The sequence below is a fragment of the Oncorhynchus tshawytscha genome, linkage group LG20, assembly GCF_018296145.1.
Source record: "Oncorhynchus tshawytscha isolate Ot180627B linkage group LG20, Otsh_v2.0, whole genome shotgun sequence".
In the NCBI taxonomy this organism is placed as follows: domain Eukaryota; kingdom Metazoa; phylum Chordata; class Actinopteri; order Salmoniformes; family Salmonidae; genus Oncorhynchus; species Oncorhynchus tshawytscha.
In genome coordinates, this window is record NC_056448.1 from 17208480 (window position 1) to 17231427 (window position 22948).

The following is a 22948-nucleotide window of genomic DNA, read 5'->3' on the forward strand; positions in this document are numbered from 1 at the left end:
TGTCTTCTTGTTGTGAGACATAACTTTGACAGACAACTTCTAAATGGATATCAACAGGGCCACGTTCAGCAAAACTTTGTCCAAACATGCAGACAGACATTTCAGGAGTAGAGCAATACATAAATCCTTATTCTATACGTCAGAGAGGCATGTTTGTTTTACGTAGCATACACATGAACGTTCCAAAACGTGGCGTCATGCAGAACACGCCGCGGTGGAGGAGTAAATCAATGGGGGTAAATGCATAGGGTAAATGAAACGTTGGTCATTTATTGACCAATCACGATACCGATTGCCAAGTAGACAAACAGGAAGTCAGGCCGCTAGCTAATGATGGGACAACTTGTTCTTGAAAGTCATCTCCAATTTAGACGATTATTTCGTTGACAGTAGTTTGTAAGTGAAACATACAAGATGACATATGTAAATAAAGGTAAGAGGACAAATTATAACCAACTATAAAGAGCTCAGGAGAGAAGAACAGCTAATGTTAGCTTGTTTACATAATAAAGACATGGACGTCGTTGGCTAGCTAGATATCGTTAACCCGTTGTCAATTAGCTAACTCACTAGCAAGTTTCCCTACATTGAGTTAGCTTAAGATTTGAAAGCAATATACAATATTTTTGTTAGCTATATTTTTACAATGCAACGTTAGAACACATTCAGCCAGCAAGAAGCTCGTCAGTGACAAATGAATGCCTACGTGCTTACCATTGGCATTGTGTTGGAAAAAATGTTGACGATTCATCTGTAATGTTGAGACATGTAGTTACCTCAACCCTAGTCGTGTCACTAATGTTAGCTGGTTGTCAACACGAATTGTATTACTTACGTTAAACAATTCAGGTGCTGATTTATAACACAACATGTATTGCCGGGCAATACTTATTTTCCACCATAATTTGCAAATTCATTAAAAATCCTTATGTGATTTTCTGGATTTTTTTTTCTCGTTTTGTCTGTCATAGTTGAAGTGTACCTATGATGAAAATTACAGGCCTCATCTTTTTAAGTGGGAGAACTTGCACAATTGGTGGCTGACTAAATGCTTTTTTGCCCCACTGTATCTATACATTTGCCAAAATGTCTAAACCCGTTTTTGGTTTGTCGTTATGGGGTATTGTGTTTAGATTGAGGGGGGGAAACTATTTAATCCAGTTTAGAATAAGGCTGTAATGTAAGAATGTGGAAAAAGTCAAGGGGTCTGATTAATTTTCAAATGCACTGTAGACTAGCCAGCTATAAAATCTTTCAATGTATATTAAACAGTTGGATACTTGCTACATGCGAAGGCAGATGGAGCTCTACTGTGTGAGTAACTGCATTTTCAGTGTCTGCTGAAAAGTTTCCTTATCGCCATAGATACTGACCCTACCATAACGATTGTTTAAACTGAGCTGCACTGGGGTCGGAACGCAATCAGGATTCTAACCACAGGAGACGTTATGGAATGGCAAGTCGCGTTGAACAACAAAGGAGCTGATTGGCTGACACTGCCATTCGAAAGTGGCTACTGCTAGCTAGCATACGTTAGTAATAATACATATCCCATCCCTACTTTGAGATTTATATTCTGACCCATATCTCACACTGGCTCCCCATTGTCTTAATTTAATCATGATTGTGTTTCGACCCCAGTGGAGCTCAGTGTAAACAAGCCTAACGGTAGGGTTGGTATCTTCTAGCAACATTTATTATAGTCTATCTATTTGAAAGAAACCCATACATGTCTGAAATTCTTACTGTCATCACAAGCTTGTCACATGCCCTCAGTCTAACTCACTGAGGGGAATTATTAACATGTCATGCAGTTTAACTTATGTTTGTAGCTACTTCCTGGAGAGAAGACTTAGTATAAGCTACTACTATGATCTGTGCAGTCAATATCTCTCAGCTTACATCTGAGCTTTGCCCCTGATAGTAATCAAGGTTTCTTCTTGGCTGAATACTCAATGCTGTGTCCACTCTCAGGTTGATATGGCGATAAGGAAATGACCTCCAGACAGTTGGACAAGCCCAGTAGTCATGAACCCCAGTTCTCCCTGTGAGGGCCAGAGCCCTGAGGGTGACCCTCCAGACGATTGGTTCCACCTTTCCACCATGTCTCTGGGAACTCAGGGCTCTGATGGAAGCCAGGATGACCCAGAGGAACCTGAGGAGAGAGGCAGACTCAAGTCCAAGCTGGTGTCAGCATGGAACAATGTCAAATATGGTATGTGTGCCTAAAACCGTTTTGACCTAAGTGACCAGTCACTTTAAAGGTGAATTTTTTTATTTTACCAGGTAGGCCAGTTGAGAACAAGTTCTCATTTGCAACTGCGACCTGGCCAAGATAAAGCAAAGCAGTTAGACACATACAACAACACAGAGTTACACATGGAATAAACAAACATACAATCAATAATACAGTAGAAAAAGTATATATACAGCATGTACAAATGAGGAAGGATAAGGGAGGTAAGGCAATACATAGGCCATGGTGGCAAAGTAATTACAATAAAGCAATTAAACACTGGAATGGTAGAATGTGCAGAAGATGAATGTGCAAGTAGAGATACTGGGGGTGCAAAGGAGCAAGATAAATAAATTAGAGGTCGACCGATTATGATTTTTCAATACCGATTATTCGGCTGATTTTATTTTTTTAAAGTATTTGTAATAATGACAATTACAACAATACTGAATGAACACTTATTTTAACTTAATATAATACACTGTTTAAAAAAATAAAGGGAACACTAAAATAACACATCCTAGATCTGAATGAATGGAATATTCTTATTAAATACTTTTTTCTTTACATAGTTGAATGTGCTAACAACAAAATCACACAAACTCATCTCGGTACCTAATGGCAGTCAGGCTACCTCTGGCGAGCACATGGAGGGCTGTGTGGCCCCCCAAAGAAATGCCACCCCACACCATGACTGACCCACTGCCAAACTGGTCATGCTGGAGGATGTTGCAGGCAGCAGAACGTTCTCCACGGCGTCTCCAGACTCTGTCACGTCTGTCACGTGCTCAGTGTGAACCTGCTTTCATCTGTGAAGAGCACAGTCCGCCAGTGGCGAATTTGCCAATCTTGGTGTTCTCTGGCAAATGCCAAACGTCCTGCACAGTATTGGGCTGTAAGCACAACCCCCACCTGTGGACGTCGGGCCCTCATACCACCCTCATGGAGTCTGTTTCTGACCGTTTGAGCAGACACATGCACATTTGTGGCCTGCTGGGGGTCATTTTGCAGGGCTCTGACAGTGCTCCTCCTTGCACAAAGGCAGAGGTAGCGGTCCTGCTGCTGGGTTGTTGCCCTCCTACGGCCTCCTCCACGTCTCCTGATGTACTGGCCTGTCTCCTGGTAGCGCCTCCATGTTCTGGACACTACGCTGACAGACACAGCAAACCTTCTTGCCACAGCTCGCATTGATGTTCCATCCTGGATGAGCTGCACTACCTGAGCCACTTGTGTGGGTTGTAGACTCCGTCTCATGCTACCACTAGAGTGAAAGCACCGCCAGCATTCAAAAGGGACCAAAACATCAGCCAGGAAGCATAGGAACTGAGAAGTGGTCTGTGGTCCCCACCTGCAGAACCACTCCTTTATCAATAAAAATCAATTTAGCCTCAAATAAATAATGAAACATAATGAAACATGTTCAATTTGGTTTAAATAATGCAAAAAATGTTAGAGAAGAAAGTAAAAGTGCAATATGTGCCATGTAAGAAAGCTAACGTTTAAGTTCCTTGCTCAGAAAATGAGAACATATGAAAGCTGGTGGTTCAATATTCCCAGGTAAGAAGTTTAAGGTTGTAGTTATTATTGGAATATTTTTCTCTCTACCATTTGTATTTCATATACCTTTGACTATTGGATGTTCTTTTAGGCACTTTAGTATGCCAGTGTAACAGTATAGCTTCCGTACCTCTCCTCACTCCTACCTGGGCTCGAACCAGGAACACAACGACAACCACCACCCTCGTAGCAGCGTTACCAATTGCTCCACAATGCTTCTACACCTGCATTGTTTGGGGTTTTAGGCTGGGTTTCTGTACAGCACTTTGAGATATCAGCTGATGTACGAAGGGCTATATAAATAAATTTGATTTGATTTAGAAGCACGGTGGCTAGGAAAAACTCCCTAGAAAGGCCAAAACCTAGGAAGAAACCTAGAGAGGAACCAGCTCTGAAACCAGATTGCATAGCGGAGAAGGTAAAGTAGGATTAGAAATGGTCGGTAATCTGTTTGTTAACTTGGCTTTCAAAGACCTTAGAAAGGCATGTTAGGATAGATATAGGTCTGTAGCAATTTGGGTCTAGAGTGTATCCCCCTTTGTAGAGGGGGATGACCATGGCAGCTTTCCAATCTATGGGAATCTCAGACGATACGAAAGAGAGGTTGAACAGGCTAGTAATAGGGGTTGCAACAATTTCAGCAGATAATCTTAGAGGGTCCAGATCGTCTATCCCGGCTGGTTTGTAGGGGTCCAGATTTTGCAGCTCTTTCAGAACATCAGCTATCTGGATTTGGGTGAAGGAGAAATGGGGGAGGCTTGGGCAAGTCATTGTTTGTCATTTTATAGTTTGCTTTCCTTTGCCCATCCAGGCTGGTCGTTCAAGTCAAAGGCCCGCTTCAGCAAGACCTCTCCTCTGACCATGCTTGGACAGTCTTATCTGCTCAGTCATGGAGGTGAGAGATGTTCTGTTGGTTGGGTAACTGCTCAGTTTGCCGGGAGGCCAGCTCTAGGAAGAGTCTTGGTTGTTCCAAACTTCTTCCATTTAAGAATGTGTTGTTGGGGACCTTCAATTAAAGACCCACACCTAACTGGTATGTAACTGGATTTGAGAAAATTGTATATATTCAAGGACAGTGTCTGTCCTTTGTTTTGTCAGTGGAGAGGGAGTGCTTTCGCCGGGCCTTTGCCACTCTGCTATGGCTGACGTACAGGCGGGGCTTCCCACAGCTGAATGGTTCCTCTCTGACCACAGACAGTGGGTGGGGCTGCATGCTGCGCAGTGGACAGATGCTCCTGGCACAGGGGCTACTGCTACACCTGCTGCCGCCAGGTAAAAGAAAAAACGCACTTGTGCACGTGGGTCATACATACATACAGATTCATACATACATACATACATACATACATACATACATACAGGTACATGTTTCCAGCAGCATCTCAAAGTATCTCCTGAGTAACACACTACTACAGTTTATCACTACTTAGCCTTGTCCCTTGTCTCTCTATTGTTGCCAGGCTGGACCTGGCTCTCTGCCAACCATGTGTCCAAAGATGACATGGAGGTACAGGAGTCTCGCTCCTTGGGTCCGGAGGTGACTAAGAAGGGAAGGAGGAAGAGCATAGTGTCCTTCCTGGAGAGCCGGACGGAAGTTACTCACAGACGGGTGGTGTCCTGGTTTGGGGACCATCCCTTCGCCCCGTTCGGGCTGCATCAGCTGGTGGAACAGGGCACAAGCTCAGGGAAGAAGGCAGGGGACTGGTATGGCCCCTCCATCGTAGCACACATACTTCGGTGAGAACTTAGAAGCTAACCCCCCCCCCCAGCCATCTGCATTCCATACAATACATCTTCCCTTAGTGATGTGGGCTATCTGTTTGTTTAGTAAGGCTGTTGACGCAGCATCAGCAGAGGTGTCCAATCTGACAGTGTATGTAGCACAGGACTGCACTGGTGAGTGTTCCCTTGTTATCTCATTCTCACTATTTGGCAGGGTGCCCATCAGACCAGAGTAATAGGTTGTATCATTATGTGGTCCCTGTATAGTGTACATAGATGATGTGGTGAGGCTGTGTGAGAGACCTCTATCTGAGGGCTCCACAGGACCCAGTCCAACCTGGAAGTCTGTCATCATCCTGGTCCCTGTGCGCCTGGGAGGAGAAGTCCTCAACCCCACCTACATCAAATGTGTCAAAGTATGTGTCAAGTCAGAGTAACATGCTAGAGACATGCACACAGACACTGACAACCACAGAACACAGTGAGAGATTGGTAAACCCTTCTTGTGTTTTTCTTTCCATAGAATCTCCTGAGGTTAGAATGCTGCATTGGAATCATTGGTGGCAAACCCAAGCACTCTCTGTTCTTCGTTGGGTACCAAGGTAGGTGTATGGTCTTCCTGTTGTCATTCTGTAATTTTACAGTCCTTGTACCCTCACTCTGACCATGCTCATGTCTCCTGTGCTAGACGAACAGCTGTTGTGCTTGGACCCCCACTACAGCCAGTCCACAGTGGATATCACACAGGATAACTTCCCCTTAGAGGTAATGGAAGGCGCTCTCTTCCTGTTTTGGCTGTTTGTGTTGTTTGCAAACCCTATACATTATTCTATATCCATGGCTCTAGACCAGGTCCTAGGCCAAGATTGCATCTCGGTCTAGCAGTGTAACACTAAGCCACTTATTTACCAACCTGTCTGTGCCTGTTGGCCACGCTTTCGTGATAAAAACTCGGTCTAGAAACTGGGCTACCCTGACGCCACCATCTCTCGCCTTAATGGGGCCTTCTCCTCTCCATTCCCCCTGCAGTCGTTTCACTGTAAGTGTCCCAGGAAGATCTCCTTCAGTCGCATGGATCCCAGCTGCACTATAGGCTTCTATGCCAAGAGCCAGAAAGAATTTGAGTTACTGTGCTCAGCTGTTAGCACGGTATGTGGGGCACACACACACAGGCACTATTGCTGCTACTATTTATTATTTATCTAAACTGTACTGTATATTATTTTTGTGTATATATTTCCAAACATAAAAATTCCAAACATTAAAATGGTTTTGTTACTACTTTGTATTACTTATTGTGTATTCTTTTTATAAATGGATATTGCACTGTTGAGGAAAGCTTGCAAGTAAGCATTTCACTGTACCGTTTATACCCTGTGAATGTGACCAACTTGATTTTATTTGTGGTGTCCATGTTAGGGGAATGGGCTGGCTATGGATTTGAACCCTGACCAAGATGCTGTTGTTTACTCTTGAGATCAAATATACATATATGAAGAGTGTGCTGTATAACTGATGCAGATGTTTTAGTTGCAAGGAGCCAAGTACATTATTGCTTTTACAATATGTTGTAATACAGTCATTGGTTAATGGTTCAATCGAGATGACGGGAAATATAAGAGCTCCTAGAGTTGGTTCTCTCGTTCATCTCTTTCTCTTCCCCAGGCTCTCTCATCATCAACAGAAAAGTACCCCATCTTCACCATTGCAGAGGGTCAGGGACAGGATGGGGGGCAGGAGGATGAGAGCAATGCACCCCCAAACTCTATCACCCACATCCTGACCAAGGACAAGGCGAGGCTGAGAAGGACCAATAACAGCAACAGCATGGATGAGTTTGTGTTATTGTGATCTAACGTAGCAGGTATAAAAGTTCTAAGCTAGGTTGAATTAGCTGTATCCCTGAAAACCGGAACATCCGGTTGTTGGCAACTCCGCTAAGGGTGCTGTGGACAGACTGACTGAATGTGGCCAGCAGGGAACATAATTCACATACCAACTCATACACACAGTTACTGAACTGAGCTTTATCAGTGGCAGCTACTGACGGGGCACATGCACCAGAATTAGCCTTTATCCCCAACCTCCACAGGCAATAACCAGGCTGGGTGAGGTGTTGCTGAATAGAACAGGCCAATGACACTATTCTTGTGTATTTATTTGTTTGGGCTAATTATTTGTTTTAAGGGGATGTGTTTATGAATGTAACAATGTTTTTAAATGAAGGTTTTTGTATAATTGTTTTTAATTTAAGGTTTTGTTATCAGTATGGTTTTGAGGTTCTTACCTTAAATAACCTGCCTTCAACTTCATTGTTTATTATTCTACATGAAGTCATGGGTGACTATGCCTGGCGGAAAGACACTAACTGACCCCATTTCATCATTGTGTAGATAGGCTGCTCATCCCATAGTCCTCTCCACTACAACCTTTTGTTGAACTACTTTGTCCAGCATTAGACTCTGAGCTGCTGTTTGACGTCATGTGACAGGATGTCTGCTCTGTGAATGGATTAGGAAATTGGATTCCTTAGACCTTGTGATGTGCACATGGAACCGGTGAAGGAATCAATTTGTCTTAGAGATGTTGGTTTTGTGGTTGAGTGGGGAGAGTGTAAAATAATAATTTTTAAATTGCTATCAGTCAATTAAAAGGCACATTCTGGGCAATATGGGGTTGCATTTGCCCTGTTTTTGGAATGAATATTTTTTTACATGGAAAATGAGTGGCACAATGCATTCAATAAAAGCTCAGTAAAAATAAATAAAATCACTCAACTTCATCAGACTGATTTTAGTTTAGGCCATACAAATTTGAATGATATGTTTAAAGGATACCCTACAGTGCTACTACATTGCTTGTTATTTTGGGTTTTAGGTAGGGTTTCTGTATAGCACTTTGTGACCTGCTGATGTAAAAAGGGCTTTATAAATACATTTGTTTGATAACTGAAGAGGGGTTTCTCCCCACCCAAAAAATCCCAAGATTTTACTGAATCTTTACAATTATAGCTAAAATCATGTCTTTGATCTTCTAGTAAAAAGATCAGCCATAATCCGACAGGAAGTGGCGTAACTATGCCTCTTTTAGCTTCCCCAAGAGGCTAACATCTCTTGATTAGGTCGCTAGGAGTTGAATTAAGGTCATTATAGTATTTTAACAAGAAGGTCCACATTTAAAAAAATAAAAATACATTTGGAAAGAGACCTAACAATGTTTGTATTTTTGGTTTATTGGAAAAGTACATCAAAAGCAGAAATTCTGAGTGGTGTAGTATCTAAAAGGGAAAGTGCTGCACATTAGTCTGTAGGTATGGACCTCATGTCATGGCCATACTGCTGGAAATACAGGTGAGAGTGGTACTGTAGCTCAGGCAGCACTAGTCGCACACAGAGCCCCTCTTCCTGCAGAGTCAGGTTCCCTCGTACCTTGTATCCCAGGATGGTGACTGTGTCGGTCTGCCAGGGCCTGACCAGGTCCTCCAGCTCACCAGGGGGGACTCCTTCTCTGGCCACACACTTCTGTCTGAGCCTCTGTGTGGAGGCCCTCAGTAGGGCCACCTCCCTTTTCAGTCTCCCCAGGCCATACTGCTCAGCTTTCTCCCAGAACACCTGCAGAAATAAGTTGTAGAGCAGCACGTCCAGACTGTTCCAGGCCCAGAGCCTGGCCTTGGTGTCGTCCTCCAGCGGGGTGATGTCCGATGGGGCGCGGACGTTCAGGTGCACATAGGCCAGCTCCTCAGGCTCCAGCTGCAGCAGAGCCCCCAGGAGAACCAGAGACTCATCAAAGTGCTCAGCGATCATCACCAGCTGGAAGGCCTCCTCCAGCTGAGTCAGCTCCATGGGCCAGGATGCGTTCCACTCTTGGCTGCTGAGGCCCAGGTCAAAGCTCATAGGGTTCCTGGCTAGGCCATTCCCAGGTTCTGTAGGGTCCCAGTAGGACTCTGGGGCCTCCAGGAAGACCGAGAGGGCGGACTTCCTGTTAGCTGTCTCAGCTGCCTTTTTGGCTAGAGTGAAGGCGGGTACAGTGGAAGTGTAGTAGCTGAAAACGGACTCAAAGGTCTGTAGAGGATCACGCAGCAGGGTGATATAGATGGTGTTCCTGGGCATCACCTGTTTCAGCTGTCCCAGGTCCAGCCGCATGTGGCTGCAGAGCATGTCGAACTGAGAGGAACCTGGTGGCAGCTCATCTACAAAGTCTGCTCGGAACCTGGAGCCATAAGGAAGGTTAAGCACGTTAAAGCAGTGAAAGTTATCTGCAGTTAATATCCACCAAATGGAGGGGCTACAAATGTACCGGAGACCTGACAGTAAATTTGATAATCTGAACATTGCAATAGAACATATCTACTCATCAGATGAATAGAGGTAACCGTATCTTACAGGAGATAGTAGTCGTGCCCATACCTATCTGGGTAGCTGAACTGGTATGCGTAATAGGGGAAGGCGAAAGTGAGGTTCTCCTTCTCCCCAAGGCGGAACATCAGATTCTGAACAGTGCTGCTTCCAGTCTTGTGTGTTTTGAGGAAAGCTACAGGTGGAGGGCTCCTCCTTGTCCTCATAAAGGTGTACCCATTGGGGTCACTTTGATGCTGCAGATTGGGTGTCTGAACCGCCTTCCTCCTGTTAGGGGCAGTGTGGGATGGGACAGGGGTGTTTGGAAGAGCATTGTCGGAAAGTGCTCCCCTCTCCTCCACCTTATGGCCCTTGTGCCCAGCATAGTGGCTTTCGAAAAAGGAAAGAGACAGAGGATTTCATCAGACGTCTAGGTAAACAAAGTCTCAACAGGACTTATGCAGCTTAGCTGTATGCCATGACAAAAAACTCATCTGTAATCAATGCTGTATGTAAAAGCTTTTTTAATCCGTAACGCATTTACACAAGTATATGTAGAATTTCTCTGGTACATTCACAATAACCACTGAGCTAAATCTATTAGTTTTACCAACACCTACAGCTACAGAAAGTGCATAATGGTGTGGGGAGAAAGAGAGAGACAGACTGTCCCTTACCTTGGATGCTGCAATGACTGAGTAGCCAGGAGCATGAGTAACAAGGTGACACACAAAGCCAGCAGGAGACCCATCACACGGTGTCTCCAAAGTTGGGTGGACAACCAGCGGAGGGTCATCTCCTTTCTGTGGCCCACCTGAAACACTTTCCTCTGGAACCTTCTTCCCTCCTAGCATGGTAAATAGACTCTGGGACTTTGAAGGTGAGACTGGGTTCCGGAGCTTAAAGAAACTGAGACCTGACCTCACCCTCTAAGCTGGCTCAGCAAGACGTCACGCAGCAAGCAACTCTCCAGCCAAGAAGTTGTGATTGAGTTTTTGGCTAATATAAGATTTGAGACTGTCTATTCTCAAGCTTTGCTGCTGTAAACAGTCATAAGATGCAACTGCAATATGACAAGGCTAAAGTCCTTATTCACATGATAAGAGCAGCAATCACTGGTTTTGTATATTAGGGATGCCAAATACTAAAAGCTAAATTGGATGAGAGACAAGGACATTAAGGGGGAAAAAATACAATAAATTAGATACAATGAAAATAAATAAGAACAGAAAATTCCCCAACACAAAGAACAGTAAAACCACCTAAAGAGATAGCTGTGTTTGTTCTGCATAATACATTTCTATCTGAACATTGGCTAAAATGTTGACTGGAACAAGCTACAACAAACACTCAAACTGGACAGTTTTGTCTCAATCTCTTCATTCAAAAACTCAATCATGGACACTCTTACTGACAGTTGTAGCTGCTTTGTATGATGTATTGTAGTCTCTGCCCTTTGTGCTGTTGTCCAATAATGTTTGTACAATGTTTTGTGCTGCTACCATGTTGTGTTGTCATGTGTTGCTGCCTTGCTATTTTGTTATCTTAGGTCTCCCTTTATGTAGTGTTGTGTTGTCTCTGTTGTTGTGATGTGTGTTTTGTCCTATATGTATATTGTATTTATTTTGTATTTTTAATCCCAGGGCCCCGCAGGAGGCCTTTACCTTTTGGTAGGCCGTCATTGTAAATAAGAATTTGTTCTTAATTAACTGACTTGCCTAGTTAAATAAAGGTTAAATAAAATAAAACAATTTAAAAAGTTTTGTCCTGATGAACGCGGTTCCAGTGGTGCGCGACTTCAGGATTTTTGGAGTCGACTCCGACTCCTGTGATTGGAGTCGAATCTTGCTCAACTCCAAAAACACGCTGAAAGGGATGCACACACATACGCGCCACTTCATTATTGCGTCCTACTAGGAAGGTTATATTTGCGTTTCAGAGGACTGGCAAGAGAATGATGCCCCCCAGTTGCATATTAAAGGACTATTTTGTTTGAATATAGAAGGTGATGAAAGAAGTAACATCTATAATATTTCCGTGATATTTCTGCTGTGTGCAGCCTCCACAGATCCCATGCGATGATACTGCGCACTCGATGCTGATAAGCCTATTATTTTACATGTTATAGCCCTATTCGGACGGGTATTACTAGAGACGTTGGTTTTGTAATTATTATCCAAGTATGTGCGTTGACAAAAATATAGGTCTCCCCATAATATTTATATTGATGAGGTGTGGTCATAACATTCAAGCTGCATACTGGACCCTATTCCAACTAAACTACTGAAAGAGCTGCTTCCTGTGCTTGGCCCTCCTATGTTGAACATAATAAACGGCTCTCTATCCACCGGATTTGTACCAAACTCACTAAAAGTGGCAGTAATATAGCCTCTCTTGAAAAAGCCAAACCTTGACCCAGAATATATAAAAAACTATTGGCCTATATCGAATCTTCCATTCCTCTCAAAAATGTTAGAAAAGGCTGTTGCAACTCACTGCCTTCCTGAAGACAAACAATGTATACGAAATGCTTCAGTCTGGTTTTAGTCCCCATCATGGCACTGAGACTGCACTTGTGAAGGTGGTAAATGACCTTTTAATGGCATCAGACTGAGGCTTTGCATCTGTCCTCGTGCTCCTAGATCTTAGTGCTGCTTTTGATACCATCGATCACCACATTCTTTTGGAGAGATTGGAAACCCAAATTGGTCTACATGGACAAGTTCTGGCCTGGTTTAGATCTTATCTGTCGGAAAGATATCAGTTTGTCTCTGTGAATGGTTTGTCCTCTGACAAATCAACTGTAAATTTTGGTGTTCCTCAATGTACCGTTTTAGGACCACTATTGTTTTCACTATATATTTGACCTCTTGGGGATGTCATTCGAAAACATAATGTTAACTTTTACTGCTATGCGGATGACATACAGCTGTACATTGCAATGAAACATGGTGAAGCCCCAAAATTGCCCTCGCTAGAAGCCTGTGTTTCAGACATAAGGAAGTGGATGGCTGCAAACTTTCTACTTTTAAACTCGGACAAAACAGAGATGCTTGTTCTAGGTCCCGAGAAACAAAGAGATCTTCTGTTGAATCTGACAATTAATCTTAATGGTTGTACAGTCGTCTCAAATAAAACTGTGAAGGACCTTGGCGTTACTCTGGACCCCCATCTCTCTTTTGACGAACATATCAAGACTGTTTCAAGGACATTTTTTTTCCATCTACGTAACATTGCAAAAATCACTTGCAAACATTGCAAAAAAAACTTTCTGTCCAAAAATTATGCATAAAACTTAATCCATGCTTTTGTTACTTCTAGGTTAGACTACTGCAATGCTCTACTTTCCGGCTACCCAGATAAAGCACTAAATAAACTTCAGTTAGTGCTAAATATGGCTGCTAGAATCCTGACTAGAACCAAAAAATGTCATCATATTACTCCAGTGCTAGCCTCCCTACACTGGCTTCCTGTCAAGGCAAGGGCTGATTTCAAGGTTTTACTGCTAACCTACAAAGCATTGCATGGGCTTGCTTATAGTGGGTCATATGATTGAGTGTAGTCTGGCCCAGAAGTGTGAAGGTGAACGGAAAGACTCTGGAGCAACGAACTGCCCTTGCTGTCTCTGCCTGGCCGGTTCCCCTCTTTCCACTGGGATTCTCTGCCTCTAACCCTATTACAGGGGCTGAGTCACTGGCTTACTGGTGCTCTTTCATGCCGTCCCTAGGAGGGGTGCGTCACTTGAGTGGGTTGAGTCACGGATGTGATCTTCCTGTCTGGGTTGGGCCATGGCGGAGATCTTTGTGGGCTATACTCGGCCTTGTCTCAGGATGGTAAGTTGGGGGTTGAAGATATCCCTCTAGTGGTGTGGGGGCTGTGCCTTGGCAAAGTGGGTGGGGTTATATCCTTCCTGTTTGGCCCTGTCCGGGGGTATCATCGGATGGGGCCACAGTGTCTCCTGACCCCTCCTGTCTCAGCCTCCAGTATTTATGCTGCAGTACTTTGTGTCGGGGGGCTAGGGTCATTTTGTTATATCTGGAGTACTTCTCCTGTCTTATCCGTGTCCTGTGTGAATTTAAGTATGCTCTCTCTAATTCTCTCTTTCTTTCTCTCTCTCGGAGGACCTGAGCCCTAGGACCATGCCTCAGGACTACCTGGCATGATGACTCCTTGCTGTCCCCAGTCCACCTGGCCGTGCTGCTGCTCCAGTTTCAACTGTTCTGCCTGTGATTATTATTATTTGACCATGCTGGTCATTTATGAACATTTGAACATCTTGGCCATGTTCTGTTATAATCTCTACCCGGCACAGCCAGAAGAGGACTGGCCACCCCTCATAGCCTGGTTCCTCTCTAGGTTTCTTCCTAGGTTTTGGCCTTTCTAGGGAGTTTTTCCTAGCCACCGTGCTTCTACACCTGCATTGCTTGCTGTTTGGGGTTTTAGGCTGGGTTTCTGTATAGCACTTTGAGATATCAGCTGATGTACGAAGGGCTATATAAATAAATTTGATTAAATTTGAAATAAGATTAGATTTGATAACCATTATTTTTGCAATCCATTCATGGTAGACGTCCTTCCTAATAACAATGCCCCACATCCTGCTGATTTCAGCTGCTGAACGGTATATGCACATTTGATTGTGTATATGGATGAGAAAGTGAACTTGCCATTTACAAAAAGTTCAGCGGGGATCCTGCTTTGGGAACTATTGACTAGAACATGGCTCTCCAACCCTAATCTAGCGCATTTTATTCAAAAATGAGCTGCTTGATAAATTGAAATCAAGTTAGTTAGGCTACAACTGGGTCTGGAACAAAAACCTACAGGAACTCTCCATGAACAGGGTTGGGGAGCCCTGACCTAGGTCATCAAAAGCCAGACAGTTTCATTAAATAAGCTAATGGCAATCATTTTTATTGAACCTTTAGGCCTAATTTAACTGATGCATTTGGAAATGTTTAACTTCAATTCACTGGCACTATGAAGATCAGTTTAGCCATACTCACTGACTGCCTAATATATACTTTAATATACTTTTGATAATTTCAGTTTAGCCATACTCACTGACTGCCTAATATATACTTTAATATACTTTTGGTAATTTACGAGGCATAGCTAGATACAGAGATACAGATTTCCAAAATACAGCCTATGCGCATGGTTCTAACAGTCTTTCTGCATGACCCTATCTTCTCTCTCCCTCGCCTGCTCCTCTTTCCCTTCGCTATGAAAAACGCTAGTGTGTGCGTGTAGAATAGCTCAGCCTACTCATTGATAGCCCTTACTTTAGTGAATTTGCACGAGACATTACAAGGCAAGAAATTGTGAAATACAGCATTGCTATAGCCTACATATTTTGATAACCGATGCACAGTTCTGCCTGGCTGTGCCCCTCCCATCTCTCCCTCGCTCTTTCTTTGCGGTGAAAGACGCGAGAGTTTGTGTTCTACGGAAAATAGTTTCCTCCATTGCAAAAATACTGAATCTTAGGAGTCGAAGCTTGACACCCAGAAAAGGGAGTCGACAGGCAAGGAGTCGAGGAATCGATTATTTCGGAGTCGACTATCCACCACTACCCAGTTCTCTCCGTGGTTCTATCTAGTCCCTGTTCATTTAATTTCAATAACATGTATCATCATATTTTTTGTTTACTGTAAAGCGGACTAGTACATATTCCAATATACAAAACAGCGCCTTTGGTTGTGGTTATTAAACGAGTCAATATAGTTAGTGTTGATAACGGTCAATGATTTTTTGACGTGCACATTTGATTTAGATAGAAAAAATGCATGTAAACAGAGCTCAATTGCTTTCATTATTATTATTGTCAATGACTACTATCAACAATGATGCCTCATGATCTTATTTTACTACATGTAATAATGCTGTTCTATAATAATTTGTACACCCATCCCCCCACGTCGACATACTTCGAAAGGACCTACTCGCGAAGGGTGAATTTCAATGTAAGTCAGATTCAGGTGTTTTATTTATAATACTTCGTCGTTTGGTTGGGAAGGAACGGTAGTCAGGACCGACATGATTCGTCTGTCTCTCTGCAGACAGTGGCGGCCGACTGAAATTAATACGTTTCTGGTAAATGTATCTAGTTAACTAGAGCCGGGGTACGGGATGCGGGTTGGATCAATCATCTGAAATATATATATTTTCTTTTACTCTTGCCGCATCTCTAAAGTCAGCAAAACAATGTCATTCACACCATACATTTTGTTAAGACAGCATATTCGGCTAGCAGAGACCATACCATTAGCTAACGTTGGCCAACTGTCTGGCAGTGTAACAGTTTATTCGCATTTATTATGTAGGAAACAATGTTTGAAATGTAGCCCATCACATGGGTGAATGGTTTCTGACCTCAAACAAACATAGCGTGCTACTATGTTGCAAACAGAGCGAACGGAGGTTGTTTTGCTGCTAGCTAGCTTTCTAGTCAAGCTATGCACCACATTAGGTGCCTCGCGCTCTGCAATACTGTAGATCTCTGCGAGTTTTGAAAGTGTTTTGACCGATAAGGAGTTAACATTATTTTTTGGTGAGGGAAATGTTTGGGGTGATCAAACTTGAAGTGTGTGTCGCAGCTGGATGCGGAGGGCTGGGGAGAGCGGGGAATGGCGTCCTAGATTTATCAGGATACATATACTTGGATTACGGAGGACGAATGGAAGGAAAAACAGAGGAAGGTGAGCTTAAATTGGCCAACAGAGGAGGAAAAGGGAGATGGTTTGTTGAAGAATGGTAGAAAGTGTGATCTGTACCCTGGATCGAAGACCGGAGAAATGAAAGTGAATGAGGGCGAAGTATCGGAGGTGGTAGGTGTGGTGAAGTTCTCGGAGCTCGAGGATTACACGGAGGTTTAGGATAAAGATTAGTCTGTGCCCGTAGGAGTGAATTTATGGAAAAAGTGGACCCTTGCCCTTTGGCTGATCCATTTGTGGTTTCAGGGTGGGTGACAATGGAGTTGGGTGGTGTGGAATCGGTGAAGGTAACCCGAAGTGGTCTTGTGATTGTTTGTGTTTCTGTGTTTGGGTCAGATGAAGCTGGCGCTTCGCGTCAAACGTCTGGGGTCAGGATATGTGAATGGTTTTGCTCTCAAGTATAGGGCGCCATTAAAATGAGTGAGGTAGGGATGAAAGTGGACAATCTGAAGCCAGGGGAAGATTCCCGGTGTTTGTGATGCTCTTCGTTTGGTGCGACGCAGACTGTGTGGCTTGAGTGGAGAAACAGAGGAGTCGTTGTGTTTTTTTAATGTTGAGTCTTAGCCCGGCAAAGTGATGTTATATCGGTTAACCCTCCCTGTACGAGCTTTTGTATCTAATACATTACGATGTTAACGTTACAGGTGTGTCATGCTAATGAGCATGTGGCAGCAGTATAGGAGGGAGGTTCCTAGGTGTGCAGAAGGGCATGAGACAAAGGTATGTGTAGCGTTGGTGAATTTTGGTTGAGAGAATGCCAAGTGTGCAAAGCTGTCAAGGCAAAGGGTGGCTACTTTGAAGAATCTCAAATTTTGGGGAATATTCAGAGGTGGATACTTTCCGTGGGAATTAACGGGAACGGGAATATGCCAAATTAATACCATTTTAAATGTAGATGTTTTTCGCATTGGATATATTTACCATATCATATGGAGACAGAAACATAAACCTTTTACCTTATCATAAGTAAACATAATTTAAAATGTTAAAATCCTTCCAATAGAATAATAATAATAAAAAATGTTATGAATTGAACTTTCATTAAATGAGTTGACTCTTCACATGGGATGAACAACAAAATAAAGGGAATGATCCCCAATGATCCATCGCATCTCCCAAAAACGTTTTCAACATACATCTTTAAAATGAAACTAAAGCTTTGGTTGTCTTCCTCTCAGGCTTCCATGTCTTCTCCCTGGACTGCCTCAATGTCCACCTCTTGATCATCAGACTCTGAGGCCTCATCTTCACGGTCACATTCCCACCTTGTTGAGGTTGGCTCAAAAAGCCTCAAATTTGCCTGGATGGCTACCAATTTGTCAACCCATGTATTGGTCAGCCTGTTGAGTGCTTTGGTGTGTGTGTTCACAAACAAGGACCAGTTGCGCTCTGAGGGGGCGTCTGTTGGTGGGATTTGGAGGATAATGGAGGCAACAGGGGAAACAGCCTCAGATCCACAAAGTCCCTTCCACCAGGTAGCTGATGAGATATGTTTGCATGACTGCCATATGTTGGCACGATTGCATCTCCATCCCAAAGCCCTTGCTTGGAAGTGTACTTCACCAGACTGTTAAGAACCTTGCCCTCATCCAGGTCATGGTGGTGAGACACGGTAGTGATGACACCATAGGCCTTGTTGATCTTTGCACCAGACAGAATGCTCTTGGCAGCATACTTGGGGTCCAACATGTACACTGCGGCGTGTATGGGCTTCAGGCAGAAGTTTTTATGCTTTTTGATGTATTTCAGAACTGCAGTTTCCTCTGCTTGGAGCAACAGTGAAGTGGGCAGGGTAGTATGGATTTCTTCTCTTACATCTGCAAGCAGAGTGTGAACATCAGACAGGATGGCATTGTCACCCTCAATCCTGCTATATGTTTCAGGAGTTTCAGGCTGCTTACCACTCTCCCAAAATACATCATCCAGGAGGATCCTCTTGATGGGGCTGTCCATATCGGCAGACTGTGATATGGCCATTTCTTGGAGAGACTCCTTCCCCTCCAGGAGACTGTCAAACATGATGACAACACCACCTCAACGGGTGTTGCTGGGCAGCTTCAATGTGGTGCTCTTATTCTTCTCACTTTGCTTGGAGAGATAGATTGCTGCTTTAACTTGATGACCCTTCACATATCTAACCATTTCCTTTGCTCTCTTGTAAAGTTTATCCATTGTTTTCAGTGCCATGATGTCCTTGAGGAGCAGATTCAATGCATGAACAGCACAGCCAATCAGTGTGATGTGAGGGTAGGACTCCTCCACTTAAGACCAAGCAGCCTTCATGTTCGCAGAATTGTCTGTCACCAGTGCAAATAAATACCTTCTGTGGTCCAAGGTCATTGATGACAGCTAATCTGCAATGTAGAGACTGGTGTGTCTGTCCTTTGTGTCTGTGCTCTTGTAGAATACTGGTTGAGGGGTGGAGATGATGTAGTTAATTATTCCTTGGCCACGAACATTCAACCACCCATCAGGAGATGATTGCAATGCACCCTGCTTTTTCTATGCTTTGCTTTGCTTGATCTTGACTTGAACTCTGTTGAACTCTGCATCCAGCAAATTAGTAGATAAAGCATGTCTGGTTGGAGGGGTGTATGCTGGGCGAAGAACATTCAGAAATCTTTTCCAATACACATTGCCTGTGAGCATCAGAGGTGAACCAGTTGCATACACAGCTCGAGCAAGACATTCATCAGCATTTCTCTGACTACGTTCCCCCATTGAGTCAAAAAAACCTTCTGATTCCAGGAGGACCATGAGCTGTTGCTATCGATAAGGTGTCTGATTCATAATATTCACCTCAAATAGAAGTAGAGGGACTTTTGTCAGAGGTTGCTTGTTGTGAGCGCTGAGGTAACTTTATGCACTTGGCCAGATGATTCTATATCTTTTTTGCATTTTTCACATATGATTTGGCACAGTATTTGAAAATGTACACAGCTTTTCCTTCTACGTTAGCTGCAGTGAAATGTCTCCACACATCAGATAATGCCTGTGACATTTTCCTGTAAAGATCAGAAAAAAATGAGTAAAAAACCCCAAATACAATTCCATGTACAGATAAATAGTTAAGCAGTTAGATTAAACAACTTCTTTGTAAGATAAATGTTTTAAAATTAAACATGTATGGAAACAGGTGAATTAACACTCCTCAGTTAGCAGGCTCTAGCAAGCTAAATCCCACATGGTAGCAAAAACTAACTAGCAGAAATTGTTAACAAGTTAGAAATGATTTAAACACACTTTACTGTAAGCTACTATTTACTAGTTAACCAAAAAAATATTAACCCCACCCAATATTGTAATCAAAACTTACCGGAAAGCATGTAGTTTTTGGCTCAGACAGTGTAGTAGTGTGGGCTGAATAGCATCTCATTATTGTGCAAGATCTTGAGAATCAGCTGTACATGTGATGGAAGAAGGCAATTCCATTTCATTGGGGATAGTTTAACCAAAATATGCCACAAGACCTAGAATTGCCATGTGTCTCTGAACAGACAGTTAACCCACTGTTCCTAGGCCGTCATTGAAAATAAGAATTTGTTCTTAACGGACTTGCCTAGTTAAATTAAGGTAAAATAAAAAAAGGTTCACTGTTTTAAGCAAAATTCCAGGCCTTAATTAACTTCCCAGGAATTTTTGGAGGAGATTTACCGAAAGTTCCCAGCCCTTTGCAACCCTAGATACAGCTAACTAAAGTGATATTGTGTAAACGGTACAATATATCTTCAACAATATCCCGATTTGTAACAGTATCAATTCCCCCATCACTAGTACACAGTAAATTTGACTCCCCACTGCTGGGTTGGTTTGTTGTAAATAGTGGTCAGTATTTATCTGTCATTTGTCCTCTGCAGAGTGGATCTTGGTGCTGTCACATTCTCGGACTCACCTGAGAAATGTCCACCCCGGACCCCCCCATGGGAGGGACGCCTCGGCCGGGCCCCTCTCCTGGACCGGGGCCTTCTCCAGGAGCCATGATAGGACCCCCAGCCTCTGGGCACTCCCACCCACAACAGGGGCCCTCAGTATATCCTCAGGAGAATATGCATCAGATGCACAAAGTAAGACAGAAAATGGTCATATCCATAACTGTAATGTATGTTAAATGTCTGCTATGGTCTGTGGTACCATTTTATGAGACTTTTTTTGCATTAAACTTTTCTTCCTTTACTGTACATAAGAAATGTATGTGCTATCTAAGTAGGACATGCTTATGTTAATGTATTAATGTTTGTTGTGTTCTCCCAGCCTATGGAAGGCATGCATGAGAAGGGCATGTCTGATGACCCTCGCTATGGACCGATGAAGAGCATGGGCATGAGACCAGGTGGAGGCCACATTGGAATGGGACCCCCTCCTAGCCCCATGGACCAACATTCCCAAGGTACCATACCATGGGGTACTGATTAGATTGCATAGAGGAAACATTGACACTGTTATTGAAGTAGCTTTACACAAAAGGTCAACTTATTAGCTTTCCATATGCTCTAAATATGGTGCTTATGATTTTAGAGTTAAGCACAATTGTTTTTAAAGCCAATTACCTGAGAAGAGAATGCTAACGCATGTAGACGCGTGTGCACTTGTACTGTGAACTCAACCAGCTAGTTTCTCCTCTTTCACTTCTGTCTTTTGTTGGGTAGCGTGAGCAGCAGATGCTCAGTGGAGGGGCAGGGCATGAGGCTTCCCCTTTCAGACAATGCTGGTGGCAGCTGTCTGCTACAAAACTACTCAGTCACCAAGGAGAGAGGGACAGAGGGGCTGTTGAAATACTGTAACACAGGAGAGGGTGTTTTTCTGTTGACTCTTCTACCCTGTATTGACTGGTGACAAATCAAATCAAATTGTATTTGTCACATGTGCTGAATACAACAGGTGTAGACCTTGCAGTGAAATGCTTACTTACAAGCCCTTAACCAACAATGCAGTTTTAGGAAAATACCTGAAGTAAGAGATAACATGAACAAATAATAAAGAGCAGCAGTAAATAACAATAGCAGGGCTATGTACAGTGGGTACCGGTACAGAGTCAATGTGCGGGGGTGTTGAGGTAATTCAGGTAATATGTACAGAGCGCGAGGCTCAGCTGTAATGTGTGCATGTCTGTTAGAGACTGATTTGTAAAGTGTTTGTATCGCCAGTCCAGCTCATAATCATAATACCAGTCTGGATTTGTTTATCATTTCTACTGGTCTGTTGGCATCTATTTCGCCGCCATTTTCGATGTATCTAGCCATTATTTTAGTCATTCAAATCAGTTTCCCACTGTTCTCAGTTAAAGGGACAGTCATGCCCTACCATTCCCAGGGAAGATTACTTTTCTCACCTGTGCTGTTGTCTCTCCTCCCCAGGCTACCCCTCTCCACTGGGGGGTTCTGAGCACTCTCCCAGCCCTGTGCCAGCCAACGGCCCTCCACCCTGCCCCATGATGCCCTCTGGCCCAGGTGTCCCCATGGAGGGCGGTGACCCACAGGCCATGGCCCAGCAGAACCTCGGTGGTGTCCTGAGTGGTGGTTCTGTGCCAGGTGGGGTTGGGCCAGGTGGACCCACCCCCTTCAACCAAAACCAGCTACACCAGCTCAGGGCCCAGATCATGGCCTACAAGATGCTGGACCGCAGGCAGCCCCTGCCAGACCACCTGCAAATGGCCGTGCAGGGCAAGAGGCCCATGCCAGGGATGCAGCAGCAGCCAGGGATGCCCAACATGCCCCCTTCCTCTGGGCCTGTAGCGTGGCCTGGACAGCCACCAGCAAACCACAACAGACCTCATGGTGAGTGGGGTGGGCACATGCAAGTTTATGCTACACAGCCTGTCAATGAGTTTTGCAACCCTATGAATGACACACAAATGCGCATAATTACAGTCAATCACACACATGCTGTTCATCTCAAACAAAGAAAATAAATAATTTAAATGCTTAACACGGACCCTTGGTGGTGAAACTGGTTCAGGCACCATTTTTTACGTTAAGGGCACTAGTCTGTAGTGTTTTTAGTCCATGTTCTTCTCTTTCCTGTGCTGATAGTTTCACCAGACCTATCACAACGGTAGGCCGTCATTGATAACTGACTTACCTAGTTAAATAAAATTTAAACAAGGAATACACACATATTAAACAGATAATAATTGCACTGAAACACTGTAAAATCAATGGTAGAACTAATAATTATTTCAATGCCATATGTTCTAGGGCCCATGGTGAATGCTGCTGCCGCCCCCCCTCATCCATCCAGTGCCCCCAGAAGCTGATTCCCCTCAGCCCACTGGGAGACCCTCCCCTGCTCCCCCTCCATGCCCCCTGCTGCCTTCCCGGTCATGCCCCCCAGACCCAGTCCCCAGGGCAGCCCCCACCCATGGTGCTACACCAGAAACAGAACCG

General features: G+C 43.8%; 4 protein-coding genes across 14 annotated transcripts in view; 2 read left to right on the forward strand and 2 right to left on the reverse strand.

Moving 5' to 3' along the window:
- Window positions 1-22948, reverse strand: part of LOC112219368 (guanine nucleotide exchange factor VAV2) — a 1336992-nt gene that overhangs the window by 930439 nt on the left and 383605 nt on the right. The window lies entirely within an intron of this gene.
- Window positions 236-8726, forward strand: LOC112226318 (cysteine protease ATG4D). 2 transcript variants are annotated; one of them, XM_024390732.2, is made up of 12 exons: window positions 265-433; window positions 1273-1314; window positions 1975-2215; window positions 4605-4688; window positions 4892-5065; window positions 5254-5530; window positions 5622-5689; window positions 5783-5931; window positions 6039-6117; window positions 6204-6280; window positions 6545-6664; window positions 7181-8726. In XM_024390732.2, exons 3-12 carry the CDS (start codon window positions 2029-2031, stop codon window positions 7364-7366), a joined length of 1401 nt encoding a protein of 466 aa, XP_024246500.1. In that variant the 5' UTR covers window positions 265-433; window positions 1273-1314; window positions 1975-2028; the 3' UTR covers window positions 7367-8726. The 2 variants fall into 2 exon arrangements, with proteins under 2 accessions (XP_024246499.1, XP_024246500.1); XM_024390731.2 differs by lacking the exon at window positions 1273-1314 and having other exon boundaries at window positions 236-433.
- On the reverse strand, window positions 8737-10994 carry LOC112226319 (galactose-3-O-sulfotransferase 2-like). The gene is made up of 3 exons (XM_024390733.2): window positions 10527-10994; window positions 9922-10239; window positions 8737-9724 (listed from the first exon to the last, which is right to left on the reverse strand). The coding sequence occupies exons 1-3, from the start codon at window positions 10643-10645 to the stop codon at window positions 8815-8817; spliced, it is 1347 nt and encodes a 448-aa protein (XP_024246501.1). The 5' UTR covers window positions 10646-10994; the 3' UTR covers window positions 8737-8814.
- LOC112225800 (transcription activator BRG1) lies at window positions 15744-22919 on the forward strand. Of its 6 annotated transcripts, none has more exons than XM_042302289.1 (6): window positions 15779-15815; window positions 17210-17285; window positions 20423-20629; window positions 20817-20952; window positions 21920-22339; window positions 22760-22919. In XM_042302289.1, exons 3-6 carry the CDS (start codon window positions 20465-20467, stop codon window positions 22816-22818), a joined length of 780 nt encoding a protein of 259 aa, XP_042158223.1. In that variant the 5' UTR covers window positions 15779-15815; window positions 17210-17285; window positions 20423-20464; the 3' UTR covers window positions 22819-22919. The 6 variants fall into 6 exon arrangements, with proteins under 6 accessions (XP_042158225.1, XP_042158223.1, XP_042158222.1 ...); XM_042302288.1 differs by lacking the exon at window positions 15779-15815 and adding an exon at window positions 15910-16550; XM_042302290.1 differs by lacking the exon at window positions 15779-15815 and adding an exon at window positions 16572-16852.

Excerpts from the sequence above, each read along its gene's own strand:
- LOC112226319 (XM_024390733.2), bottom strand. The coding sequence starts at position 10,645 with ATGACCCTCCGCTGGTTGTCCACCCAACTTTGGAGACACCGTGTGATG. Across the intron at positions 10,240-10,526 it reads CAGTCATTGCAGCATCCAAG|CCACTATGCTGGGCACAAGG; the intron begins GTAAGGGACAGT and ends CTTTTTCGAAAG. Across the intron at positions 9,725-9,921 it reads CAGTTCAGCTACCCAGATAG|GTTCCGAGCAGACTTTGTAG; the intron begins GTATGGGCACGA and ends TTATGGCTCCAG.
- LOC112225800 (XM_042302291.1), top strand. The coding sequence starts at position 20,465 with ATGTCCACCCCGGACCCCCCCATGGGAGGGACGCCTCGGCCGGGCCCC. Across the intron at positions 20,953-21,919 it reads CATGGACCAACATTCCCAAG|GCTACCCCTCTCCACTGGGG; the intron begins GTACCATACCAT and ends TCTCCTCCCCAG. Across the intron at positions 22,340-22,759 it reads AAACCACAACAGACCTCATG|GGCCCATGGTGAATGCTGCT; the intron begins GTGAGTGGGGTG and ends CATATGTTCTAG.
- LOC112226318 (XM_024390731.2), top strand. The coding sequence starts at position 2,029 with ATGAACCCCAGTTCTCCCTGTGAGGGCCAGAGCCCTGAGGGTGACCCT. Across the intron at positions 5,066-5,253 it reads GCTACACCTGCTGCCGCCAG|GCTGGACCTGGCTCTCTGCC; the intron begins GTAAAAGAAAAA and ends TATTGTTGCCAG. Across the intron at positions 5,531-5,621 it reads ATCGTAGCACACATACTTCG|TAAGGCTGTTGACGCAGCAT; the intron begins GTGAGAACTTAG and ends CTGTTTGTTTAG.